At 40.5% G+C, this 21,117-nt stretch overlaps 1 protein-coding gene across 1 annotated transcript in view; it reads left to right on the top strand.

Annotated features, from left to right (window-relative positions):
* Window positions 1-39: 39 nt before the first annotated feature.
* The window catches only part of LOC144086209 (receptor-type tyrosine-protein phosphatase S-like), an 82,053-nt gene continuing 60,975 nt past the window's right edge, over window positions 40-21,117 (top strand). Inside the window, exons 1-4 of the mRNA XM_077616060.1 lie at window positions 40-131; window positions 1,046-1,500; window positions 8,943-9,031; window positions 19,799-20,009. Of these exons, the coding sequence (XP_077472186.1) occupies window positions 19,868-20,009 (142 nt within the window). The 5' untranslated portion in view covers window positions 40-131; window positions 1,046-1,500; window positions 8,943-9,031; window positions 19,799-19,867. The remainder of the gene's footprint in view (window positions 132-1,045; window positions 1,501-8,942; window positions 9,032-19,798; window positions 20,010-21,117) is intronic.

Here is a 21,117-nt window from a genome sequence, read left to right as displayed (position 1 = left end):
GTGCGGCGTTTGGCGTTAAATCTAGATTTTCATTATAATTTTGGATGGCTTTCTCGGTTGTGGCGTTGTGACGATCGATTTAAAGATCACGCGTGTGAAAGTCTCCAAATAAATGTAACTTCTTCCATAAGGTAATTGATTGTCTTATGCTTATAATTCACAATAATAACGTGACTACGAAAGTCCTTCCTCGTGTAAGTAGAACATCTCTACAGTCTAAAATGGTAAAATAGTATACATCCCTTCTCAAATCACCACTTAATTGCAAGTAAATAAACTATAAGCATTTTGTAATCTTCCACTTTAAAATGTTATAATAGTAATTCTCCACTAGATAGCGCGGTTAACAAAGCCTATATTGAAACTCTATGACACCTGGGGTTTATCCCAAACAATACAACCGTCATAATTAAAAATACGTACATCTCTAAAATAAACAGTGGAATTTAAAACTCTACGATGGGTTTCTTTTTGAAAGGTTGGTTATCCGTTTTAATGTGCATCGGTGAGGTAAAATGCATGTTGCGTTTGTAATGCACGAAGCCATCGTCTTTTGATACATTGTATGCAAACATTTTAACACCACGTGCCTGAACAATAAACAAGATCATTTAATTATGTACGTTTTGAAAATGTACTCTTTATTGGACAGAAAAATGCATACAAACCGCGTTTGGGTTTATTTTCAATGCTTAAACCAACTAAAATGTTTCTAGGTTTTTTTTCCGAATATGAATTGACATGTTTGGATAAAATATGTTCACCAAACAAAACACATTCCTTAATTTCATAATTCTCATGGAACAGAGCCTTTTCTTCTAAAATAAAATAAATCATCAATCATATCCAATACAATAGGAAGTCCCAAATGTCTTTTCATTTTTTTTCTTTTAACACATAACAAACGAAAACTGCAAAAACATAACTATTGTATAGCTGTTATACAGTATGATGTTGATTGTCATTTAGACCTGTCTATATGTGAAGGAATCCTAAAAAAATAGACCCTCTAACATACTATTTTATCACTTTCTTTCATTTTTAGCCAACGGGCAAGCAATCCAGAACTCCACCAGTCCACCTTGATGTTCGATCCGGCCACGGCGGTGATGGGTGGAGGGATACGGTTGCTATAGGAGACCTCTTCAGCATCACGTCATACACGGGGGGGAGGGGGCGGCGGGGGCTCCGGCGTATGCATGAGCTAGAGGAAGGAGAGAGCTGCGAGGTGGGGGGAGGATCGGAAAGGAGGAGGACATTAAGGCAGAAGACTATCAATGACATCAACCCGCTTCCGAATCTGAAGGCGAAAGAGTCGAGGAGCCGCAGGACCGCGGCCACGCGTGCCATGCATCCCCCCGTATAAGGCAGAGCCCTCATTTTGGAGCCGAGCCGGACTGCTACTGGATTACACTACAGCTGAGGAAGCTCCTTCCAGTTGTAAATCCACCCATGCATCTCGCAGACGGCGCAGCAGGAGACGGCGCGCTTCCTATCAAGGTAAGCCACGCAACACCGCACCCTGACAATGTTTTTTTTTTTAGTGGAGTTTTTTTTTTGTCGAATGTCATTTTAGTAGAAGGGATGCCCGTTTCTATACACCAGCATTGTAAGCGCGACTCCCTCGCAAATCCACCCCCCTTTCCAACATCGCTTCCTATGTGCTTATTGTTGCCTGGGCTGCTCGAGAGCACCCGGGAGCATCCTTTGTTAATCACTCCTAATTTCAAGTGCCTGCCAGACATTCTCCCGTCACGAGAAGGCCAACACCACCAGCTACGTATGTAATTTCCATTTGTGATGTTAGTGTGAACGCGTGACACCAGGTGGCAAAGTGGACGGACTTATTTAAGCAGACTGTTTTCTAGACAATAGCCTCGCCGCTGCATCTGCTGCTGTCAGGCTGTGCATAAAATAAAGAGCACCTGCATTTCTAATACCGGTCGGTGTATGTCTATAATTACGCACAGTTGTGTTTTCTGCCAGCAGACACGCACGCACGCACGGAGGCTCCTGAGTGCCGTTTAATTATACATTGATTTACCCACGCGCATTTCCTCAGTGCTTGTTTTTAGGGTTTTAATAAGTACACTTCTTTAGCGGGCCTCTTTTGGGTTTTCTGTGCTCCCGAATATCGTCAGGCAGCGAGGCTTTTCCGACACACACACACATATACACACACGCCAACACAGATGGGACATTTTCCCTGAGGCATAATGTGTTTGCTGGTTATTGTTCCAGACCATTTCCACATCCCTAATTATTTTAATCAGTCATTTCTCACGCATGAATTCGCTTCTTTGTCTTGTTTATATTCTCCTCACCTCACTGACTTCACCTTTTTATGCGAGGGCGTGATATGATTTTTTTGTGGTATTTGATTGACAGGAATAGGTAGGTTATTGTGGAGAAACATAATGAATTTATTAGTCGATTCGGCGCCTCCTGAACACGCTCAGAGACGCTAAGATATTCACTTAGGCTGTATAACGAAATTACTCATTGCGCGAATTCGCTCAAATAGCATTTCAGTGGGTTCATCTGTGGGCCTCTCTCAAGAATATACCAGACTGCAAGAGCCATCCAATCTGGAACGGGCCTAATGACACGCAGTCCCAGCGGAGACGCTTTGGTCGCTCGTCAAAGGGCTTCATTGAAATCTCAGTTCCACATTTCACAGAGTACCACACGGCCGACTCCCTTCTTGAGGCTGACAACGTTATGTTCATCCTCCCATTTTGTCCTAACCTCTGGTGACCTGAAAGAAATGAGAACATCAAGGCAACTTTGAAGCCAAGAGTAGCTGCATGACAAGAAGTTGTTTGTCGGCGAGGTTCTGAAAATGATTGACCTTTGCGGGGTCGTCCGAAAAAGCACCATTTTGTGCTCATCTCTCTGAAGTCAATGCACTTGGCATTCAGAATGAACCCATCCTGGAAGAACGAGTGAAAAGCGCTGCACACTGATTATATCCATATAAAAGTGGTCACAAAACTTGAGATCATTTGAATTTATATCTAGAAATGAGACGTGTAAATAACCGATTTCACAACTATATGATACGAAAGCTAATCATTGCATAATCATACGATAGGTGCCGATATTACAGCCTGTCACAAATTTCAGTTCAATTTAATTAAGATTCAAACGCCTTTGATTGAAAAACAGCAATGAAAATGCTTAGGCAAATTTGACAATGCATCATGATTTTGATCAGTATAAAGAGCTCAGAAATGTCACTAACTCAAGTGAAAATGGCCCAAATACAGTAAAAAGGTGTTATATAGAAATAATTATACATATACAATTACTATTCCCTTTCAAACCTAAATTAGTGCATACACCACTAAATGTCAAGTAAATGCTAACACGGCTTGCTAAGACACTTCTTAAGTCCTCTTTCTGCCAGTATCTAATAGGTAAATGACAAAGTATAGTATTTTGTATTGGATATCATCACGACGGAGCCAGTGGTCCTAATGTTGAGGTCGGCCAGTGTAAATTCAAAGTACGAGACCTTGCCGAAGGTCTCCAGACACCAACACACACATCCATTTTTAAAGCAGGTGGCTGTTTGCCATTACCGTTGCGTGTTTGCTTGTGTAGACAGGAGTGAAGGCTAGGAGACGCTGGGACGATGACTTGACTTGATGCCCTTTTCCAGATGAATCACAGGTTGTGATGTGTCAGCAGGGATGAATTATGCACCCTCCTCCTTCACGACCTCTCATCTCCTCTTTTCCTGTCCACCTCTTGTCTTCAGTCATTCCACTCCCCTTTTATCACCGTTGACACATTTGAAGACATCTTCATGGTCCTCCCACGCCGCTTTCTTTTCTTCTATAGACAAAGGAGGGTGACGTCGCGGCTTGGCGCCTCCTCCTTCAAAGCGCAACTCGATCCGGGCTCTAACTTTGTCTCCGTTTGAGCGTGCGTGTGGAGAAAATGGCGACTCGTGTTGGTATTCAGACGGTATTATTAAATCATAGGAGGCAGACGTGCGAACGTCCACTCGGTTTGACAGTCGCGTCCTTGACAGACAAGATGGCTGAGATGAGACGGTACAAAGTGTGCCATAAGAACTTGGGGTCATGAAATTAAAAGTGCAGTTTTGACATAAGTTCATGTAAATACCAGCATATATCTGCTGTAGAACATTTTGAATATCTCAGTCGAGGAACTTTGTAGTGTGACACGTACACACAACCCGATTTTTTTTTTCATTTGTTTTGCAGAGCGTTGAAAATATAGAGTACGATTTGATTAATGTGTTTTTTTTAAGTGATTCTGACATCTGGCAAAATGAAATCTGATAATTGGATGATTAATACTAGCCTTTCAACAACAAAAACATGAAGTCATTGGATGTTTTACGATAATACAGTGTTTTCCTGCAGTATTTAACATGACAAAAGAAATTAGTTTTCAATTAGAGCATAGCATCATGAAAAAAACATTAACTTGCTGAATTTAACCTTCGATTCAAGCCATTACTGCATGCCGTATAAAAGCCACATAATAATAATGTTCAATGTTGTATTGAACAAACTCGGTGAATTGACATCTCCTTTAATAATTCAATGGGTTGAATGTATGCTGTTCAAAATGTATGAATGAAATCCACCAAAAAGTGCTCCGGAACTGGAGAAGCGTTCTGTCGGCATTTGGCCTTGCTTCAAAAGTTTGTTTTTCACCCCCCAAAAATCCAGTTCAGATTGTCTTTCAGTCTTTTCAGTGTTTAACCTTCTTATAATTTCCCTCTAAATATTCTTTCTTTCCCTCACCACAGCAGTGCTTTTGATCGCAGTGGCCTTCTCTATTGAGCTTCGAGAGCCTCGGTGTTTTGTGTCTCGCTCAGGGTCACGTTAACCACCTGAGCCAAAAGTGCACTCGCTAAACTCAAGCTTACAAGAATTGCTGTCGAGAATTTCGCCTTTAGCTCCAGGCGCAGCTTCGCACAGCTTCTACCACATCTACTTTCAGACTTGACAAACCACAAGGAAGAAAAACGGTCCTTCGTCAGCTGCATCTGTCAAGGAATAGTTTTTAAAAGACCTCTAGTTAGCCAAATAAGATCGGCCTAATGAAGCAGTGGTATTGGAAACGAGTTGTCCATCTTCAGGATGTAAATCTGAATAATATATTACACATGGCGCTATCAGCAAGTGGTCAGCCTCACAGTTCTGGGGCCGAGGGTTCGATCGCTGGACGGTCCTCACTGTGGGGAGTTTGCGTGTTCTCCCCGGGCTTGCGTGGGTTTTCTCTGGGTACTCCACTTTCTTCCCACACCACAGAAACATGCATGGTAGGCTGGTTGAACACTCTAAATTGAGTGTGAGTGTAAATGATTGTCCATTTCCTTGTGCCCAATTCGGTGTGTCCCCCACCATACTAGTTGGCTGGTATAAGCTCCAGCACCCCCTGAAACCCTTGTGAGGATAAATATGGAAAATGAATTAACAAATGAACTACTGTACAATTTCTGTAACTGCATTTGAGTTAGTCCCAATGTTTACAATGACAGGGAGGATTTGTTTTGTTTGTGTGTATCTCCGTTACGATCTCAGGGCAGTCGTTAGATCGTTGAGAAGCATTACAATGCATTTTCACGTTGTGGCGACTATAGATGCAGTAAGTCCTCTTCTCCAGCCACGTAAAGCATCCCAATGGGAGGTATAAAGTCATCTCATTGATGCCTTATATTGTTCTGCCTTGCACCGTTACCACCTCAGTGGTTTCACATTACTGTAATTGGCAGGTTTTTGTTCCCAGCAACTACAAAGCATCATTGGGAAAAAAAATGAATCTTAATCATTATAATGGCATCATTGACCAGTAGTGATCATTTTTACCTATGGCTGGCGAGTGTGTACATATATTCTACTTTACAATGGCACTTCAACCCATAAGATGCTCTCGATGGTGATAGACAGACCAGATCAGCTCTAAAAGTGAACTATTTTTTTACATTGACCATGCAGTAACTTCCTACAGTCGTAATTGCGTTTTTCATGAATTAAGTAATTGATTGCCATCGACGGGGATAGACGTTCAATCCATTTCGGCTTGGAGGATTCACAGAGGCTCATTTTTGATCAGATAGTGTCCGTGGGGGTTGTAAAAAGCTATCGTAAAGCGTTTTCATATTTGTCATGATGGGCTGTCTGATATCAGCACAGAGAACACCACTCCAGACATGGGGGGAAAATCATAGAACAAAACCCCGGTGTAACAATTTTTCTTTACACAATCATCTTTTGAGGCTGATACGGTAAGACGCATTATCTTATCAATGATTCAGTTTCCTTGAGTTTCCTATCATTGATTGAGTTGAGATTTTGACACAAGATGTTAGTGGGTAAAAACTGCTTATTTTATCCAAGTACTGTTGATTGGTAAGAACGGCGTTGTAAAATGGTAGGAATGAACCAGCCTGCATGCATGTTTTTGGGATGTGGGAGGAAACCAGAGTACCCGGAGAAAACCCACACAAGCCCAGGGAGAACATGCAAATGCCACGCAGTGAAGACCAACCTGGGATCGAACCCTCGAGCCCAGAACTGTGATGCCGGGCCGCCAAATGTAGATTTTATGAATGGCGATTTAAGAAAAAATGATGCACCTTGATTTACAGTGAATAACAAATAAGAAAATACAGTGGAAAACCTGTTTATTTAGAACGATATAACCCTTATAGTTCAATAGATTTAAAAAATGCCAATCTATGTCTAGTGTGTCAGGAAGTTTTGGATGAACACAATGTTCAGTATCAGTGACACTACATAAATTATTGAAGTTGAAGTCATGAGAGAAGCAGCATACGACTACAGCTCAATTTAATAAACAATTCATTAAGTGGTGGGACCCTTTTCTCCCCCCGAGTTTAGTGTAGCTTCAGGTTAAGGCAACAGTGTGATGTTTCTTTCTCCACTTCAATACTATGTAGGGTCGCAAACAAAATTGATTTGGTGCTCATTCAACAGCCGCTGGGTGCCTTTAATTGACCTTGCCTGCTTTATTATGATGTATTGATTTACTTTAAAAAAAAAAAGAAAAAAAATATCTCAAGGCACGATTTTATTTACCTGCTATACTACATTTAGCTAATAAATTGCCCAACACTGAAGCATAGAGATAGATATTCTCATTCTCGCTTTTGAGAGTAACTGACAATTTGTCTTTACTTTGTGATCTTTGCTAATTTGTAGTCCGTTTTAATGAAGTGAGGTGCTCTGTTTTATTTGCGGCCTCTCGCGATTATTTTGGCGCCCTTCACACCATTATTTGAACGGGCTAAGAATGATGACCAGCAACTGAGCAACTGAGAAAAGAAAAAAAATCTGTTCCCCTTGGCATGCTTTTTTTCTGGCAGTACTAGGACACGTTTTCATCCAATCCGGTTAAGATAGAGGACAAACATATTTTTTTCGAACCCATTACGCCGTTTTTTCGATGCCATCCGCCACTTGATCGTTCCTCAAGGAGAAATTCATTTACCGTCGCAAATCTCATCTCCATCAGGGAAGTCATGCAATGGCTGGTTAGCGACCAAAACTGCAAGGCGGGCTGGGCGAGGAGCATTTAAGGCGAATTTGGTCCCCGGCATATGCTGCCTCGCTGAAATGAAAGTCATCCATCAGTTAGTCTGTTGTGGTCTGCCTCGGCTCACGCTTAACCTTAAGCAAATGGCGTAATGTAAAGTAAAAGTTCCATCCGTAGATGATCTCAGCGGCGTTGCCATTGTGCGATAATGAGCTCCCGCGAGGCAACAGGCCATGTGACAAAGTCAGTCAGGTAGTACCATGGTAGCGCAATTACACAAAAACCAATCCAGTCCTGAGAAAACACATCTCTAGAAAATGAATTAACTCGTCGTCATCGGCCTGCGGATCTTTTACATAAACCGTGAATGAATAAATAATTACCACCAAATTGCCAAACAGGAGGAAGTAAAAAGTAATTGTCAGCACATTCTGTGATATACTGTATAATTAAAAGAAATATTCATTTTTTTGTGCCCGGTGCTTCTTCTTCATTGGATGGTAACATGGTGTTAGAAAAAACACATTTTTATTCAAATCACATTAATACCATCTATACTATCTCTTTGTAGTTCATTCATACTGTACATAAAGAATCAAATGCCTTTATTTTTTCGATCAAGGCACTGTAAATCTAGTTTTTTTTATTTATTTTTTCATACACAAAGTGACCGGTAAGTATACACTAAAATGACAAGGAAGCAACGCAAAATTGACTCATTGCCTGCCATTGACAACGACCGGTAAGTATACACTAAAATGACAAGGAAGCAACGCAAAATTGACTCATTGCCTGCCATTGACAACGATAGCAGTCCAATTCATTTAACCTGGCTCATCTTTCAGTGCCATAACGTTTTCTTTGAATGGCCAGAAATAAAGTGAGTTTTGCAGTCCTGCTTTCGACCAAAAAACCTATCAAAACATTCAAATTTATGACTGCTTTTCTTGACGGTTACGAGCCCAGATGATCATTCGAACCGTCAATGCGTGTTCCTGTTAAAACTAAGTAAACAAGGGGCTTGCATATCTCCTTAATGAATCTCAAGATATAATGATGGCATGGTGGGGGGGGGGGGTACATTGACAATGATGATCCTGGGAGATGGCGGTTTTCAGCGTTGCCAGGGAGTCTTACTCCTACCGGAGCTCGCTAATTGGCTTCAGTGTGCCTTGGCTAAAGGTGTTTGTCTTGCACGTCTGCATGTGTAGGTGGTGTTTTCACAATAGACTTTCAACCATTCATTCTTTTGAAATATGATGGCAATGGGCAGATAGATGGCGATGGCTGGAGGAAAGTTCTGAATCTGTCCCTGGTGTCCCTCCCACACTTTACAAGCTATTAAAACAATTCACTTCTTTCAGAACGTGTCGTAACACATTTTTCCCCCCCCCTCCCAGTTGCCCTTGAACGCACACCATCAATCGCACAGACGGCAGATGAGAAAGATGGACATATGCTGAAAACTCGTGGTGCAAGCAGGCAAGAGGTAAAGAAAAACCTAGTTTTTTTCCCCAACAAACCATCAATATAAATTACTTACAGGAATAATATAGATTATAATTCTTATTGTATTTATCATCAAAAGTAACCTATTTTCTGGATTATAAATCGCACCTTTTCATAGTTTGGCTGGGCCTGCAACATATGCTATATATATATATATATATATATATATATATATATATATATATATATATATATATATATATATATATATATATATATATATATATATATATATATATATATATATATATATATATATATATATATATATATATATATATATACATTCCTCTGACGATCAAAAGCCTGTTATGTTTTTTTAGGCTATAGCTATCTGAAAACTGTTATGAAATTTTGATATTACTGTTATGATATATGCTATGTAGCTTGTTCTCCATTTTACTATTGTTACGTTAACATTTATTTGTTCTTGGTTTCTGATTTTAAAAAAAATTGCCCTTCCAAAAATGCGACTTATACTCCAGTTCGACTTATAGTATATGTATTTTTTCGTCTTCATTGTGTATTCTTTGCTGAGTGCGACTACTCAAGTGTGACTAATAGTCCGAAAAATACCGTAGGTCAAAAATTAAGAACATTTAAACATTGAATTTTAAAGGAATAATTCTAATCTCTACGGCTGTTGCTGTGTATCTCGTATTTCAGTTTTAATGCTTTGATGCTTGCTACCGAGATAGCAACAATATTTTAAGGCTGGAATTTGTGCTTTTGTACATTCAGATGATTTCAAACTTTAATTCTAAAACAAAAACAACGCTTGTCGTACTCTAACATTTGCTCGGCAAATAGGTTGCTCAGATTTCGGGACTGTAAAATGGTTAAAAACCTTTTCTGCTTTTTCAACTTTTGAGTTCAATAAGCTCGCTGGCAAGAATTCCGCTTCCAATTTTTGAAGTTTAATTATCTGGCTAATTTGCAATTATTTTGCTTTCATTGAAAAGAGGAGTAGAGTTGAATTATTTCCTCGAGGTACATACATTTGGGGCACTACTGTCATGTGGAAATCAGTATGATCAGTATGTACATATAGTATAATGACTGGTATTAAGAAAATTATGCAGGCCTTGGATATGCTAATAGGACAGCGAGTTGACAAGGACTCAACCATTAGACTACAAAATGAGTGGCTGCCTGCACAGAAATGCTTTGCCATCTGAAAAGAAGGACAAGGCCTCTATGAAAGACATTTTGAAGAATAGACTGCAGAATAGCGTATTCGCCCATCTTGGCTCTTTTTTTTTTTTTAACCGTTGAGTGAGTAAGCGTTGCCCTTACTTCATAGACATGCATGAATCATCCATTGACCTCTTTTTCTATCTGTATTGTGTTTCCATTTTAAGCTTAAAAATGAAGTACACATGTTGGAAAAATAAGGATGAATCAATCCATAGGATTTTTAAGCAATAAAAGGCATTCGTAACAACATTAGGTTTGTTTGTGCATACATCCAATGCTAAAAACAAATTTGTATATTTAAATTATAATTGTCAAGTAGATGAATAAAAAAGGACTGGAAATAAATGCATGAAAAAAACATTGAAATTATTACTGATCCAGGTGAGGATTTTTAGTTAACCCTTTGAAAGCCAGAATTTTAAAACTGATTTGGCGATAGATGTCCAATTGCTTTTGACTGATTCTGTGTGAACATAACAGCCCACTTCATTCATCTGTTATAATCTCCTCCATATGTACTTTTATGCCATTTGGTAATACATTTATTGGTCAGTGGATGCCATTCCATCTGTCAACCAGCTGATCTGGTGCTTCCATTATAGGATTCGGTGTTGCTTTTTGACCTTGGAGCCCCAATAAGAGCACTGGGTGTTTATCGCCCTTTTGTTGGCCTCTAGCAGCTTTGCAGGGTATTTTATGTTGCATTTCATAGAGCGAATTTTAGCCAGGCTTCTCTCCATCCCCCCGTTTACACCTCATCATCAATTTTGTGTGTTGTGCTAGCTATGAAATTGTGATGAGCAACAGCTGAAGCACATCCCAATCTTTTTTTTTTTATATAGAGGGGAAAAAAATGAGGGAAGCAGCAGATAGAACGATCCATGGCAATTGCGATGCCTGCGTGTAATTTTAATGACGTGCTGATGTTGTGCATTGGGAAAGGTTAATAGCTTCTTCAATTACCACTCAAAGCAGAAAAAAAGCACCAAAAAGAAGGTGATGCCACGTTAATGTCGCTCAAATGAACCAACGTACATCTATAAATCAATCACTTTGAATATGTGCTGCCCAGTTAGTCACAACTTAATAGTGATTTAAATACTAACATGAAGAAAAACACTTAAATGAAAACACTAGAGAGGAAGTGCCGGGGGGAGATTTGTTTTTGTTATGGTTTTCTTTCTCAGTATACTTATGTCGCATTAATAATAGACATTATGCAGCTTCATAATCACAAGAGATTTGGTCAGCACAAAAAAGGAGTACTTTATATTTTGAATTTTTGTATTTCGATCATTGTATACACAAATACAAAGTATCATTCTATTTCATTTCAGTGGACGGAATTATTTGAGATACTAACCGTGTTAAAAATGATTTTTTTTCCTTACTTGATTTATATGGCTGCCATCCACAGTTTTGTGAATAAAAAAAACATTATGCTTGAAGATATTATGAGATACTGCCTCTTGTGGCCAAAGGTTAGCCCTGAATCTCTTCCTCTTTAATTATTCAAACTTAATTGGAAACCTAGACCCAGAGCATAAATATTGGTCTTAAATATCGACTATGTTTTATGAAAGTATTCATGTAGTGAATAATGATGCTATATATCCTCGTAATCGCTTGAATTCAGCCTCCCTTGTAAATTATGTTGCGACATTTAGCAAAAAAAAAAGAATCCTTTTCCCTTATGACCGTAGCTCATTACTTTACGCACATCTACCTTTTGTTTGTTACTATGATGTAAACATTTCCTCACCTCTGTGTAGACATTTTAAAGCTTAAAGAAAGCCCGAAATGTCGCTGAGGAAGCCACATTCATTTTTATTCAGGACAAAGATTCCCCTCTTTGAGTGGCAGGTGTTTTTTTTTTCTGTTAGAGTCTCTTAGATATTTTATTTCACTCCTAAAAATGTAACCGGGGCAACGCAACTCATGCCTGCAGTAAGCCATACTTCATTCTGTGCCTCTGATCCTCAATGTGTGTATGTGTGTGTGTGTGTATCTTCAAGTTTGTGTGTTTAAAAGAGAAAAGTGTGACGGAGAGAAAGACTGCCAATCTCCCCCGTGATGTTTTGCCATCTGCTATGCTTGTGTGTGTTTAGAAAAAAAAACAGCGTGTTTTGCGAGTGTGTGAATTGTTTTAGTAGGGTGTGTATACAATTGCCACTGCCGGTCGCCTAAAGGTTGCAAGGTCACAGGAAGGGTGAGGTAATATTAGTCAGAAATTGCTGCCAGTGTGGGACTAATCCCGCTTTCCTCTTCACCTATCGAAAGAATGGCAACAAAGCCATGAATAATTGAAAACAAGGTTATTTTGGAGCATTGTCGTGTGCACCATTAGATCACAGGCTTGGGTGTAAACATGAAAGAGCAAAAAGTGACTGCGAATAAATTAGAAATCCGCCGTAAAGTTTTGTGGTGCAGTGGAAAGCAACAACGGTGATGAGATAGATCTCTACTTTTGTATACACGGATCCGTGACATGAAATTTTTTTGTCTTACAGTTCGCATGCCGCAAGGGTCTTTTTATATAAGCGCTGGTCGCTTGTTGTCATGGAGACCGGAGCTATTAGTTGCTACTTTATTGTCAGGAAAGGCATCACGGCCCCGTTAACGTGTTGGATGCCATTGAGGGGGATAGATGTCCAATCAATTTGAAATGGGAGGACTGACATTTGATAATTCGCTGCTAGTCCTCCGACTTCTAATGGATTGGACGCTAGTGAACAAGTCATTTCTATTTAAAACCCCTCATGATTAAACGTCTCTCATTGTCAATGGCACAGACAGAGTTAAATAGATGGGTAAAGTGAACAAACTAAAAAAAAAAAACTGGTGGTAAACCTGCGGCCGGAGAGTGAAATCTAGCTCACCACGTCCTTTTGTGTGGCCCGCAAAAGTCAATTGTACATTTTCTTTCATGCTAAAATAATAACAATACAAATATTCCGACCCTTCAGATATTTCATTTGACATTGGATTACTTGCCGATTAATCGTGGCAACGGGAGTAAGCATACACAATGGCTCTCCGAAGGAAACTGTAACTATGATGCGGCCCGCGTCCAAGATGAGTTTGACACCGGCGTCTAGGGTCTCCCAGTGGAGCAGGGCCACGTTAAACAATGTTATTACGTGAGGCCGATGGCGCACAATGAGCGGTGTTGATTTCACCACCTGAGCTGTGGTCTCATTATCTGCTCCGTGCAAAAAATAGGCATGTATCCCCCATAAATCTATCTGTCTGCATGACCATCTGTGTTGTCACATTGAAGCGGTAATAAGCACTCCCCCTGCCCCCAGCATCCTCTCTTGTGTTACCCACTCGCTGGATGCTGAGTAATGATTAGGCACAGTATGTTGTGATGATAACGAGGGGCTTCAGCGACTGGAACTTTGGCCTTAACATGCATTTATGTGCACTCTTGGGGTTCTAAGACCCTAAGACGCCGCAAAAAATGTACGTGTTATATTAGAGGGTAAAATGATGGTTTCTAGTAGAGTTTCAATATTTGGAGGTATGTGTTAAAATTAATATTCGCTCTCTGGTTGCCATTGGCGAAAATAGAGGTGAGTGGAAATGTATAGGACGTTTATTGTTCTTAATGGGTCTTTGAGTTAATATTGAGCCATCAAAGACACCCAGCTATTTTCAATGCACTGGATCAGGGGTGTCAAACTCATTTGGGTTTGCAGGCCGCGTTTATTGCAGTAAATGGCAGCCATTGAGGTAACATCAGTGGACAATCTTGGTAGCAACCTGTTGCTTACAGTGACATCTGATTAAAACAATGTACTATTGATTCTTTGCGGGAGCATATCGATGACCGTGACCGGACGTTTCGTCAAAAGACGTTTGGTCCCCGGATGTTTGGTAGAACAGATGTTTGGTAGAACAGACGTTTGGTAGAATGGACGTTTGGTCGCCGGGTTCACGCCCTGTCAAATTATGACAGAGAGTTTACTGTTGATATTTTGATATTAGATATTTAGATATTAAACTCACTCTCTCTCTCTCATGATTATAATTTTGAGAGCTGGTTTCAACAGTAACAACCCGGCGACCAAACGTCCGTTCTACCAAACGTCCGGTCGACCAAACGTCCAGTGACCAAACGTCCGAGTACCATCGATGACCTATTGGGATACAAAGTGTTGTGAGTGATCACCATATCTTTACCCCTCTACTTACCATGTAGTGTAAGGGCTGATGAGGCATCTAGAGAGTGAGCCGGGTGTTCAGAGTTCATTTGTCCTTGTTATTTCAAATTGTTCTCCAGCCTAATTCATCATAGTTTAAATCTTACTTCTACCTAAATAATCTTCAGAACCATCGTTCTTGACATTTGAATTAGGGCGAGTACCTCTAACGGAGAAACCCCATTTTTTTTCCATCCCAATGCTACTCTCTGCGTCTGCTGACTTGAACCCAAACACCAGCCTGCCACTGCTTACCGCATCTGCTTTGGTTGTGTCCCGTCCAATAACCCAGCTGTAAGACGCTCCAAAGCCTTTTGTTCGAATGCTGTCAATGGCTCAGCGGCATCTGGAGGGGGGGCCGATGCAGAGCAGCTGGGCACCGGAGAAAGGATTTGGCGGCGAGCGAGAGGTCGGAGGGCACGTAGGAAGGAGGAACATGAATGAGCCAAATGGAGCCACGCCGAGGATGCCATCGCCAAAGGTTAACAAGAAAACGAGCAGGACGGGAGATGAGGAGATTTCAGGAATAGCACCAAATGTAGACGTGAGACCGGGGGATGATTAAGGGTTTCGGTGGCTGACTAAAGTGGAAGAGGGAAGAGAGAAGAGAGAAGAGAGCAGGCTTTGTCAGCAGGTGAAAAACAACGGGGAGCACTGGATAAACTGCAGGAAAGATATGAAGGGTTATTGAGAGGGCGCGGTGAGGTACAGAGGCTTTTGCCAATCTGGCAAAGTAGCAAGGGAGCAGAGATTGAAATATGGATGTATATATGCATGTGTGAAGCGTCTGAGTAAAGCTGCGCTCGGATCGGCCTCGTATATAAGTCGCACTGGAGTATGGGTATTTTATGAGTGGAATTTTTTTATCTGATCAGAAGCTAAGAACAGGCATAAAAGAAACAGTAGTAAAATGGAGAACAACAGGCATCGGTTAACGCAATAGTTTTTCAGATAACTATAGCCTAAAAAGAATAACCTAACAAAAGTGCGATTTATAGTCTGGAAAGGTTAAGATTAGGGTCAATTTTGTGTTTATGTCTCCAAACGTCTCAGCCCATGAAACAAAACACCTCTAGTTCAGGTAATGTAAAAATGAGCAACAAATTGACCTTTATCTATTTAAGAATTCCACATAGCTTCTTATTCTCCAAATGTTTTGACAATTCTCTTAGTCCTATTTTGTGTTTTCTGTCCTCGTCAAGTGGAGGAAGGCACCTGCTCTGGCAACTAAAGTCAGGTGAATGAGAAAACCTATTTGATTGGCAGCTTCCTTGTTGAAATCTATTACAGAAAGATCAACTCAGCCATCTCCTCTGCGGCGAGAAAATTCAATCAAAATCGACATGGCGGGGCGCGGACTATCTGGTCGAACCGGGGACATCGCATGACGATAAAAAAAAAAAGGGCAGCCGGTCTGAATGCAGCATAAACCATGTGGCGCGCCAGCCCAAGTTAGATTAACAGCAACCAATTGAGTTTCCCTAAGAGGGGAATTTACTTAACGTTCTGCCGGTGGAGCTTGAATCAGCCCTGATTCTTCTTATCATATTGTTCAATTGAGGGGAAAAAAAAGCAAAGCTGACATGTTGAAAGCTTTTCTATTCACCCTCCATTACGCGCACCCGAGATAAGACCGATGCTATGGAGCGTTGAGCCAAATAGAGCCCCGCGAATCACACAGACAGACGTGCTTTTCAAGATTGGCTATTTTTAAGGAGGAAGTGGCAGCCCGTAATGTGTTGGAGCAGGTCATTAGCTCGATAAGTGGACGGCGGAGTCTTGGAATATGCAAGGCACCAGAAATGCCTCTTTCGTTTAGAAAATGAGACTGGAAAGGGTCAGCGGTAATCTCGGCACGCCATTAGTGCTCACGCGGCGGGGCTGTCACGGCCGAGGCGTCGTTTGTGTGCGTGCTGATACATCAATGACAATATGGGCCATCAACTTGGGATACATGCTGCGTCACGCTATGGCAAGTGACCACGCAAGTTGGTAGCTCGGCCTTCGGGGGGGGGGGGGAAATCAGTCCAGCTCTTCGGACCACCTGGAAAATATCAACCGCGCCTATGTTTGCCATTGAAATCTGATGGGTTAGTTAAAGTAACAATCTCGTTGCTCATGCTGTCTTAAATCACTGTTAAGTTAATGGAAATATGTCTGCAGTGATACAACTAATCCTTAACCTTGACAAATTTCATAAAATAATTCCACATTGATCAAATTTGCCCTCAAAATCGTTAAAAATATATATATTTCAAACGCCTAATTTGCTTTAACTCAGATGAATACTCAATTATCTGTCAGATTCTGTTATTCATTCCTAGAAAAATGGATGCTATCTCTAGCATCATTATTTTTGCCTATACAACTACATCGTTTGGCTCTAGAAAAATATATGTAGTAAGCCATTTCAGCAAAAACAGGTATTTTGGTTAAAAATTGAAACAAGATTTTATCTATCCTTATTGGGCTTCAAATTTCAGGAATTTCAATTTCACATGTATAAAAGAAAATGAATTATTTACCCTTAAAAAGTCTAACTATCCATCATTTAGATTAATGCCCATTTTTTTGACTGGCAAGATGAAAGACTTGTTCTTGTTCCATCAGACTTACAAACCATATTTCTTAATTATATCTTTATTTAGTAGTGTTTGTTTTTATACTGCTGGAATTTAGTATGCCAATTTTATTTTTCATTTGGTTTTAAACATTTGAGCAGATTACCCTAGAATTTTACTCTTTAATTTATATATTCATTCATATTCCAAACCACTTATCCTCACATGCTGGATCTTTTGAGTTAAACCTCAATTTCCCTGCAAAAAAATGGCCCAAACTTTTAACAAGAATACTAATCTAAAAAGTAAACGGGGCAAGAAGGACAGAGGCAGCTGATCCCTCACACTCCCTAACCTTCCAGTACATGCATCTATTTTCTATTGCTTATCCTGTTTAGGGTCAAAGGTGAGCTGGGGTCTTTCCCAACTGACTTGAAAGACAGATTACACTCAGCAGTCGATCACAGGTCAAATATCGACAATCAACCATTCATTCACACTCCCATTTAATCCTAAAGGCAATTTCGATCTTACAATGAGCACAACACGGCTGTTTGGATAATGTGGGAAAGCCATTAAAAGCCACAAAAACACAAGGAGCACGTGCACACTCCCCACCGGAATGTCTGAACTCACATTCCAACACATGAATTTGTGATGCAGATGTTCTGGCCGCGTGTTTTGGCCACATGCTTCATCAAGCAGTCACCATGCAGTCTGTCTTTTTCAAACTGTTCGTCCTGTTTTCGTCCACTTTATTGTGTAACGATGGGTATTCGTAATGAAAATCGTGCAACCGAAAATGACAAAAAAAATAACATGAAAAATAGAAGTGGTGGCCAGGAAGAGCAATCCAAACCATTCTAATGTGAAAATATTCTTTTCATTTCGTTCAAAAGGAAATATATATTTTGATTTCAAAAAAATTCCACATTCCCCTTTTCTCACAACCCTCCATTAAAATGATACACACTGAAAATTACCATTAAAGTAAACGTTCAGCCATATTTGTTAATTTATGAACGTGGTTGATCGCATTTCAACCACAAATGACGTGAATGATGACACCCATTTCCTGGAAATACTCGCTTTTGTTTGTTTTTCTATTCTGTTTTTCACTGTTTATTCAATCTGCGCTTTCACAGCCAGTCCTCCCAATTTAAATGATCCACCTCTGTCAACAGCAAGTGATTTAATAAATGACATTCTGGGATCCACGCAGTGAATCTGTCAAATTGAAAAATAATTTTCACACCCTGCAAATTCTCACATTTCCCAATGACAAAATCCCCAAACTAATGTTGCAATTGGACCCGATCCCGGCACTGCATTGCAGCAGTTCCTCACATCTGGTTGTAAATTGTTGATTTGCATACCGCATGTATGGAATGATTTCAAAATCCCCTATAATTATCCCCCACTGTTGGGGGCAATGTCATTCAAATTGGGCTGCCCCCATTATTTTTACTCACATCCTTGTTTTCGGAAACGTGTCGTTGCATCAGGTTAACAAAGGCTCCCTTCTCCACCACCTGACGTGAAGGACCGAGTTAAGAGTTATTGACAGCGGGACGCTGAGCCTCTGCTCTGCAAGAACACAGAGCTGAATTATGGGAAAGCGTACGTGCGTTTTACGAGGATGAGGGATAAATCTGCAGTCTTTGATAGCAGGTAGTCCTCCAGTTGCGTCCCTAGGATGCCGAGGGTATCCTAATTTTTCGGATTTAACTCCTGTAGTTGAAATTTATATGAAATTACATGGTATAAATAAGTACAATACATAAAATAAAATAAAATCAACATGTTGTTTTTACCATTATTGCTGGGAGATGGATTGGGAGTTTGTGTTTACAGCGGTGTATTTAGGGACATTCTGGAGAACACAGCACTCCACATAAGAACGTAAGGTCTGTGTGTGCGCAATAGTGCATTTTGTGTCATTTGATTGTTAAACGTTTCTCTGAGGAATGCATATCGTTATCTCTTTCTTCTCTTTTTATCACGGGCAGCTTCGTTTCCATGGTAATTGCTATTCTTTTGGATGAACTTCGAAGACTCATCTTTCTTCTTTGGGGTTATGAAAGTAAAAAGGGAGAGGAAAGAGGCAAAGATAGTCGTGGCGCATAAACACCGACGAGAAACTATATCTTACAGGTGACTTTACGGCCGTCGTAAAGTCAAAACGTCGTAGGTCGAGGACTCCCTGTATTATTATATGCTCCTATTGCATTTTTGCCGCATTCGTACCCCTCCATGCAACACCCTCCGCCTCCGTTATTCATTTAGTCTTTATGATCCGCCATAACGGTGAAATGGAATGACTTAAATCACAGCCAAAGATAGATTAAAATGATGATGACTTTTGAGGAGAGCAAAGCAACTTAAAAACGTATCACTGCGTCTTATTTCACGGTTCACTTGTAGAGAGGCTCATTAATGCTGAAGCCGCGTGGCAAAATAACAATTTGAGCCTGTTTCTTGTCTTAGTTGGTGCACAGCGGTTCCATTGTTCTGGAATTAGTCGAGGCAGGGCTGGCCCACATGAGCCCTTAATCCCAGTTAGAAGTGCTCTCTCTAAATCAAAAGATTTAATCCTGCATTAGCATGAATTTGCCTTTATTTTTTCTTTCTTGGCCAGGAAGATTTTCCTCTACCTCGCTTTGAATTTTCGGATGAGTCCCCTCTTCCCTTTGCTACGCGTTGACATTTCAGCGATGAATCAGAGATGCGGCGACTACGTTCTCCTTCTGTTTGGCTGACCTTCATGTGTTTGTGTGTGTGCAGAGCGCCTACCCCTGCTGAGCGAAGCCCCAAACGCAATTCAGTCCAATCCAAGCGGCCTAGAGTGGGACCATGCATCTGGCCAGCACAGAGAGTGCGTTAAGCCAGTCCAGGAGGCTGATCCCCGGGTTCCGCCTCAGGACCGCCCACCTGCCTCTCCTCCTGCATCTCAGCATCCTGCTAATTAATGTGAACAATCTGTCTGCAGGACCAGGTATGTCGAATGGATTTGACATCTTTTTGTCGTTCAAACACACGTCCTCTTTTTACTGACACACGTGGCAATTGGAATTTCAGGTGCCCCGGTTTACGAGGCCAAATTTTCACATATGAACCAGTTTTAAAAATCCCAAAGTAGTTGAGGGTAAAAAGTTCAGTGAATAATTCATTCACTGATAGCCCAAGTATCACAATTCAATTTATTTCTATCATTCTAGTGCTCTTTTTCTTTAACCAAAAACATGTATTATTGAGTCTTTCTTCAGAGGTAATGGAACAGTTGTACAATTGAAATACTAGAGGAGCAAGTTATACATTTCTTGCAAAATTATTTTTCTGACCTTTTTTGACCCTATTACTCCAAAATTGAATGTTCTCTTCCTTTTCATTTTATAAACATATCCTGCCAATTTGATAACACATTTCATTTTTAGATCCAAAATTGTATTTATTACCCATTTATTTATGTCTAAAATGTCTTTTCCTGTGTCTGTATTCTCACCCTCTTGCTACTGTGACAGTGAAATTTCCTGAATACGGGATGAATAAAGTTATCTCATCTAATCTAATCTAAAATTACCACCAGGGTAAATGAATTCAAACACATCAAAATTTTGCCCGTCGCCCTTTGCTAGTTTAGATTCCTCACAGTCCATTCTTCTTTGGTCTGAAACCTTCCTAAATTCTTGGAAGAATGGAGTGTCCTACATTATTTGGTTACCATGGCAACAAAAGTTCGATGATAGCTGGGAGTATTTCTGTGGGAATAGGCAGGCTTTCTGGAGCCATTGCGTGTTGACATTGAAATTTCTTGATGCCGCGCCATCTTGTTACGCACCCCGATGACACTCCACCCCTATGCGTCCCAGATCTGGCGTCTCTCTCGTCTTCTTGAGTGGCAGCTGTTGTCTTATCAGGTGTTAATGCAGTGTACCGTGGTGTGAATGTATGGGCCTATATATGTGGGATTTGCCACGCCTAGACTTTTTCTCGCATGTCTGCGTCTGCTATGATTTTACGTGTGTGTGCATGCGCCTATGTTACGGTGAAAGGCTGCTTTGGAACTGGACTGTTGCTTGTTAATGTGTTTTGATAAGCCAGGA

The sequence above is a fragment of the Stigmatopora argus genome, chromosome 12 (genome assembly GCF_051989625.1).
Source record: "Stigmatopora argus isolate UIUO_Sarg chromosome 12, RoL_Sarg_1.0, whole genome shotgun sequence".
NCBI lineage: Eukaryota > Metazoa > Chordata > Actinopteri > Syngnathiformes > Syngnathidae > Stigmatopora > Stigmatopora argus.
Note: the sequence above shows the minus strand (reverse complement) of the source record. Positions and strands in the feature narration are given on the sequence as shown.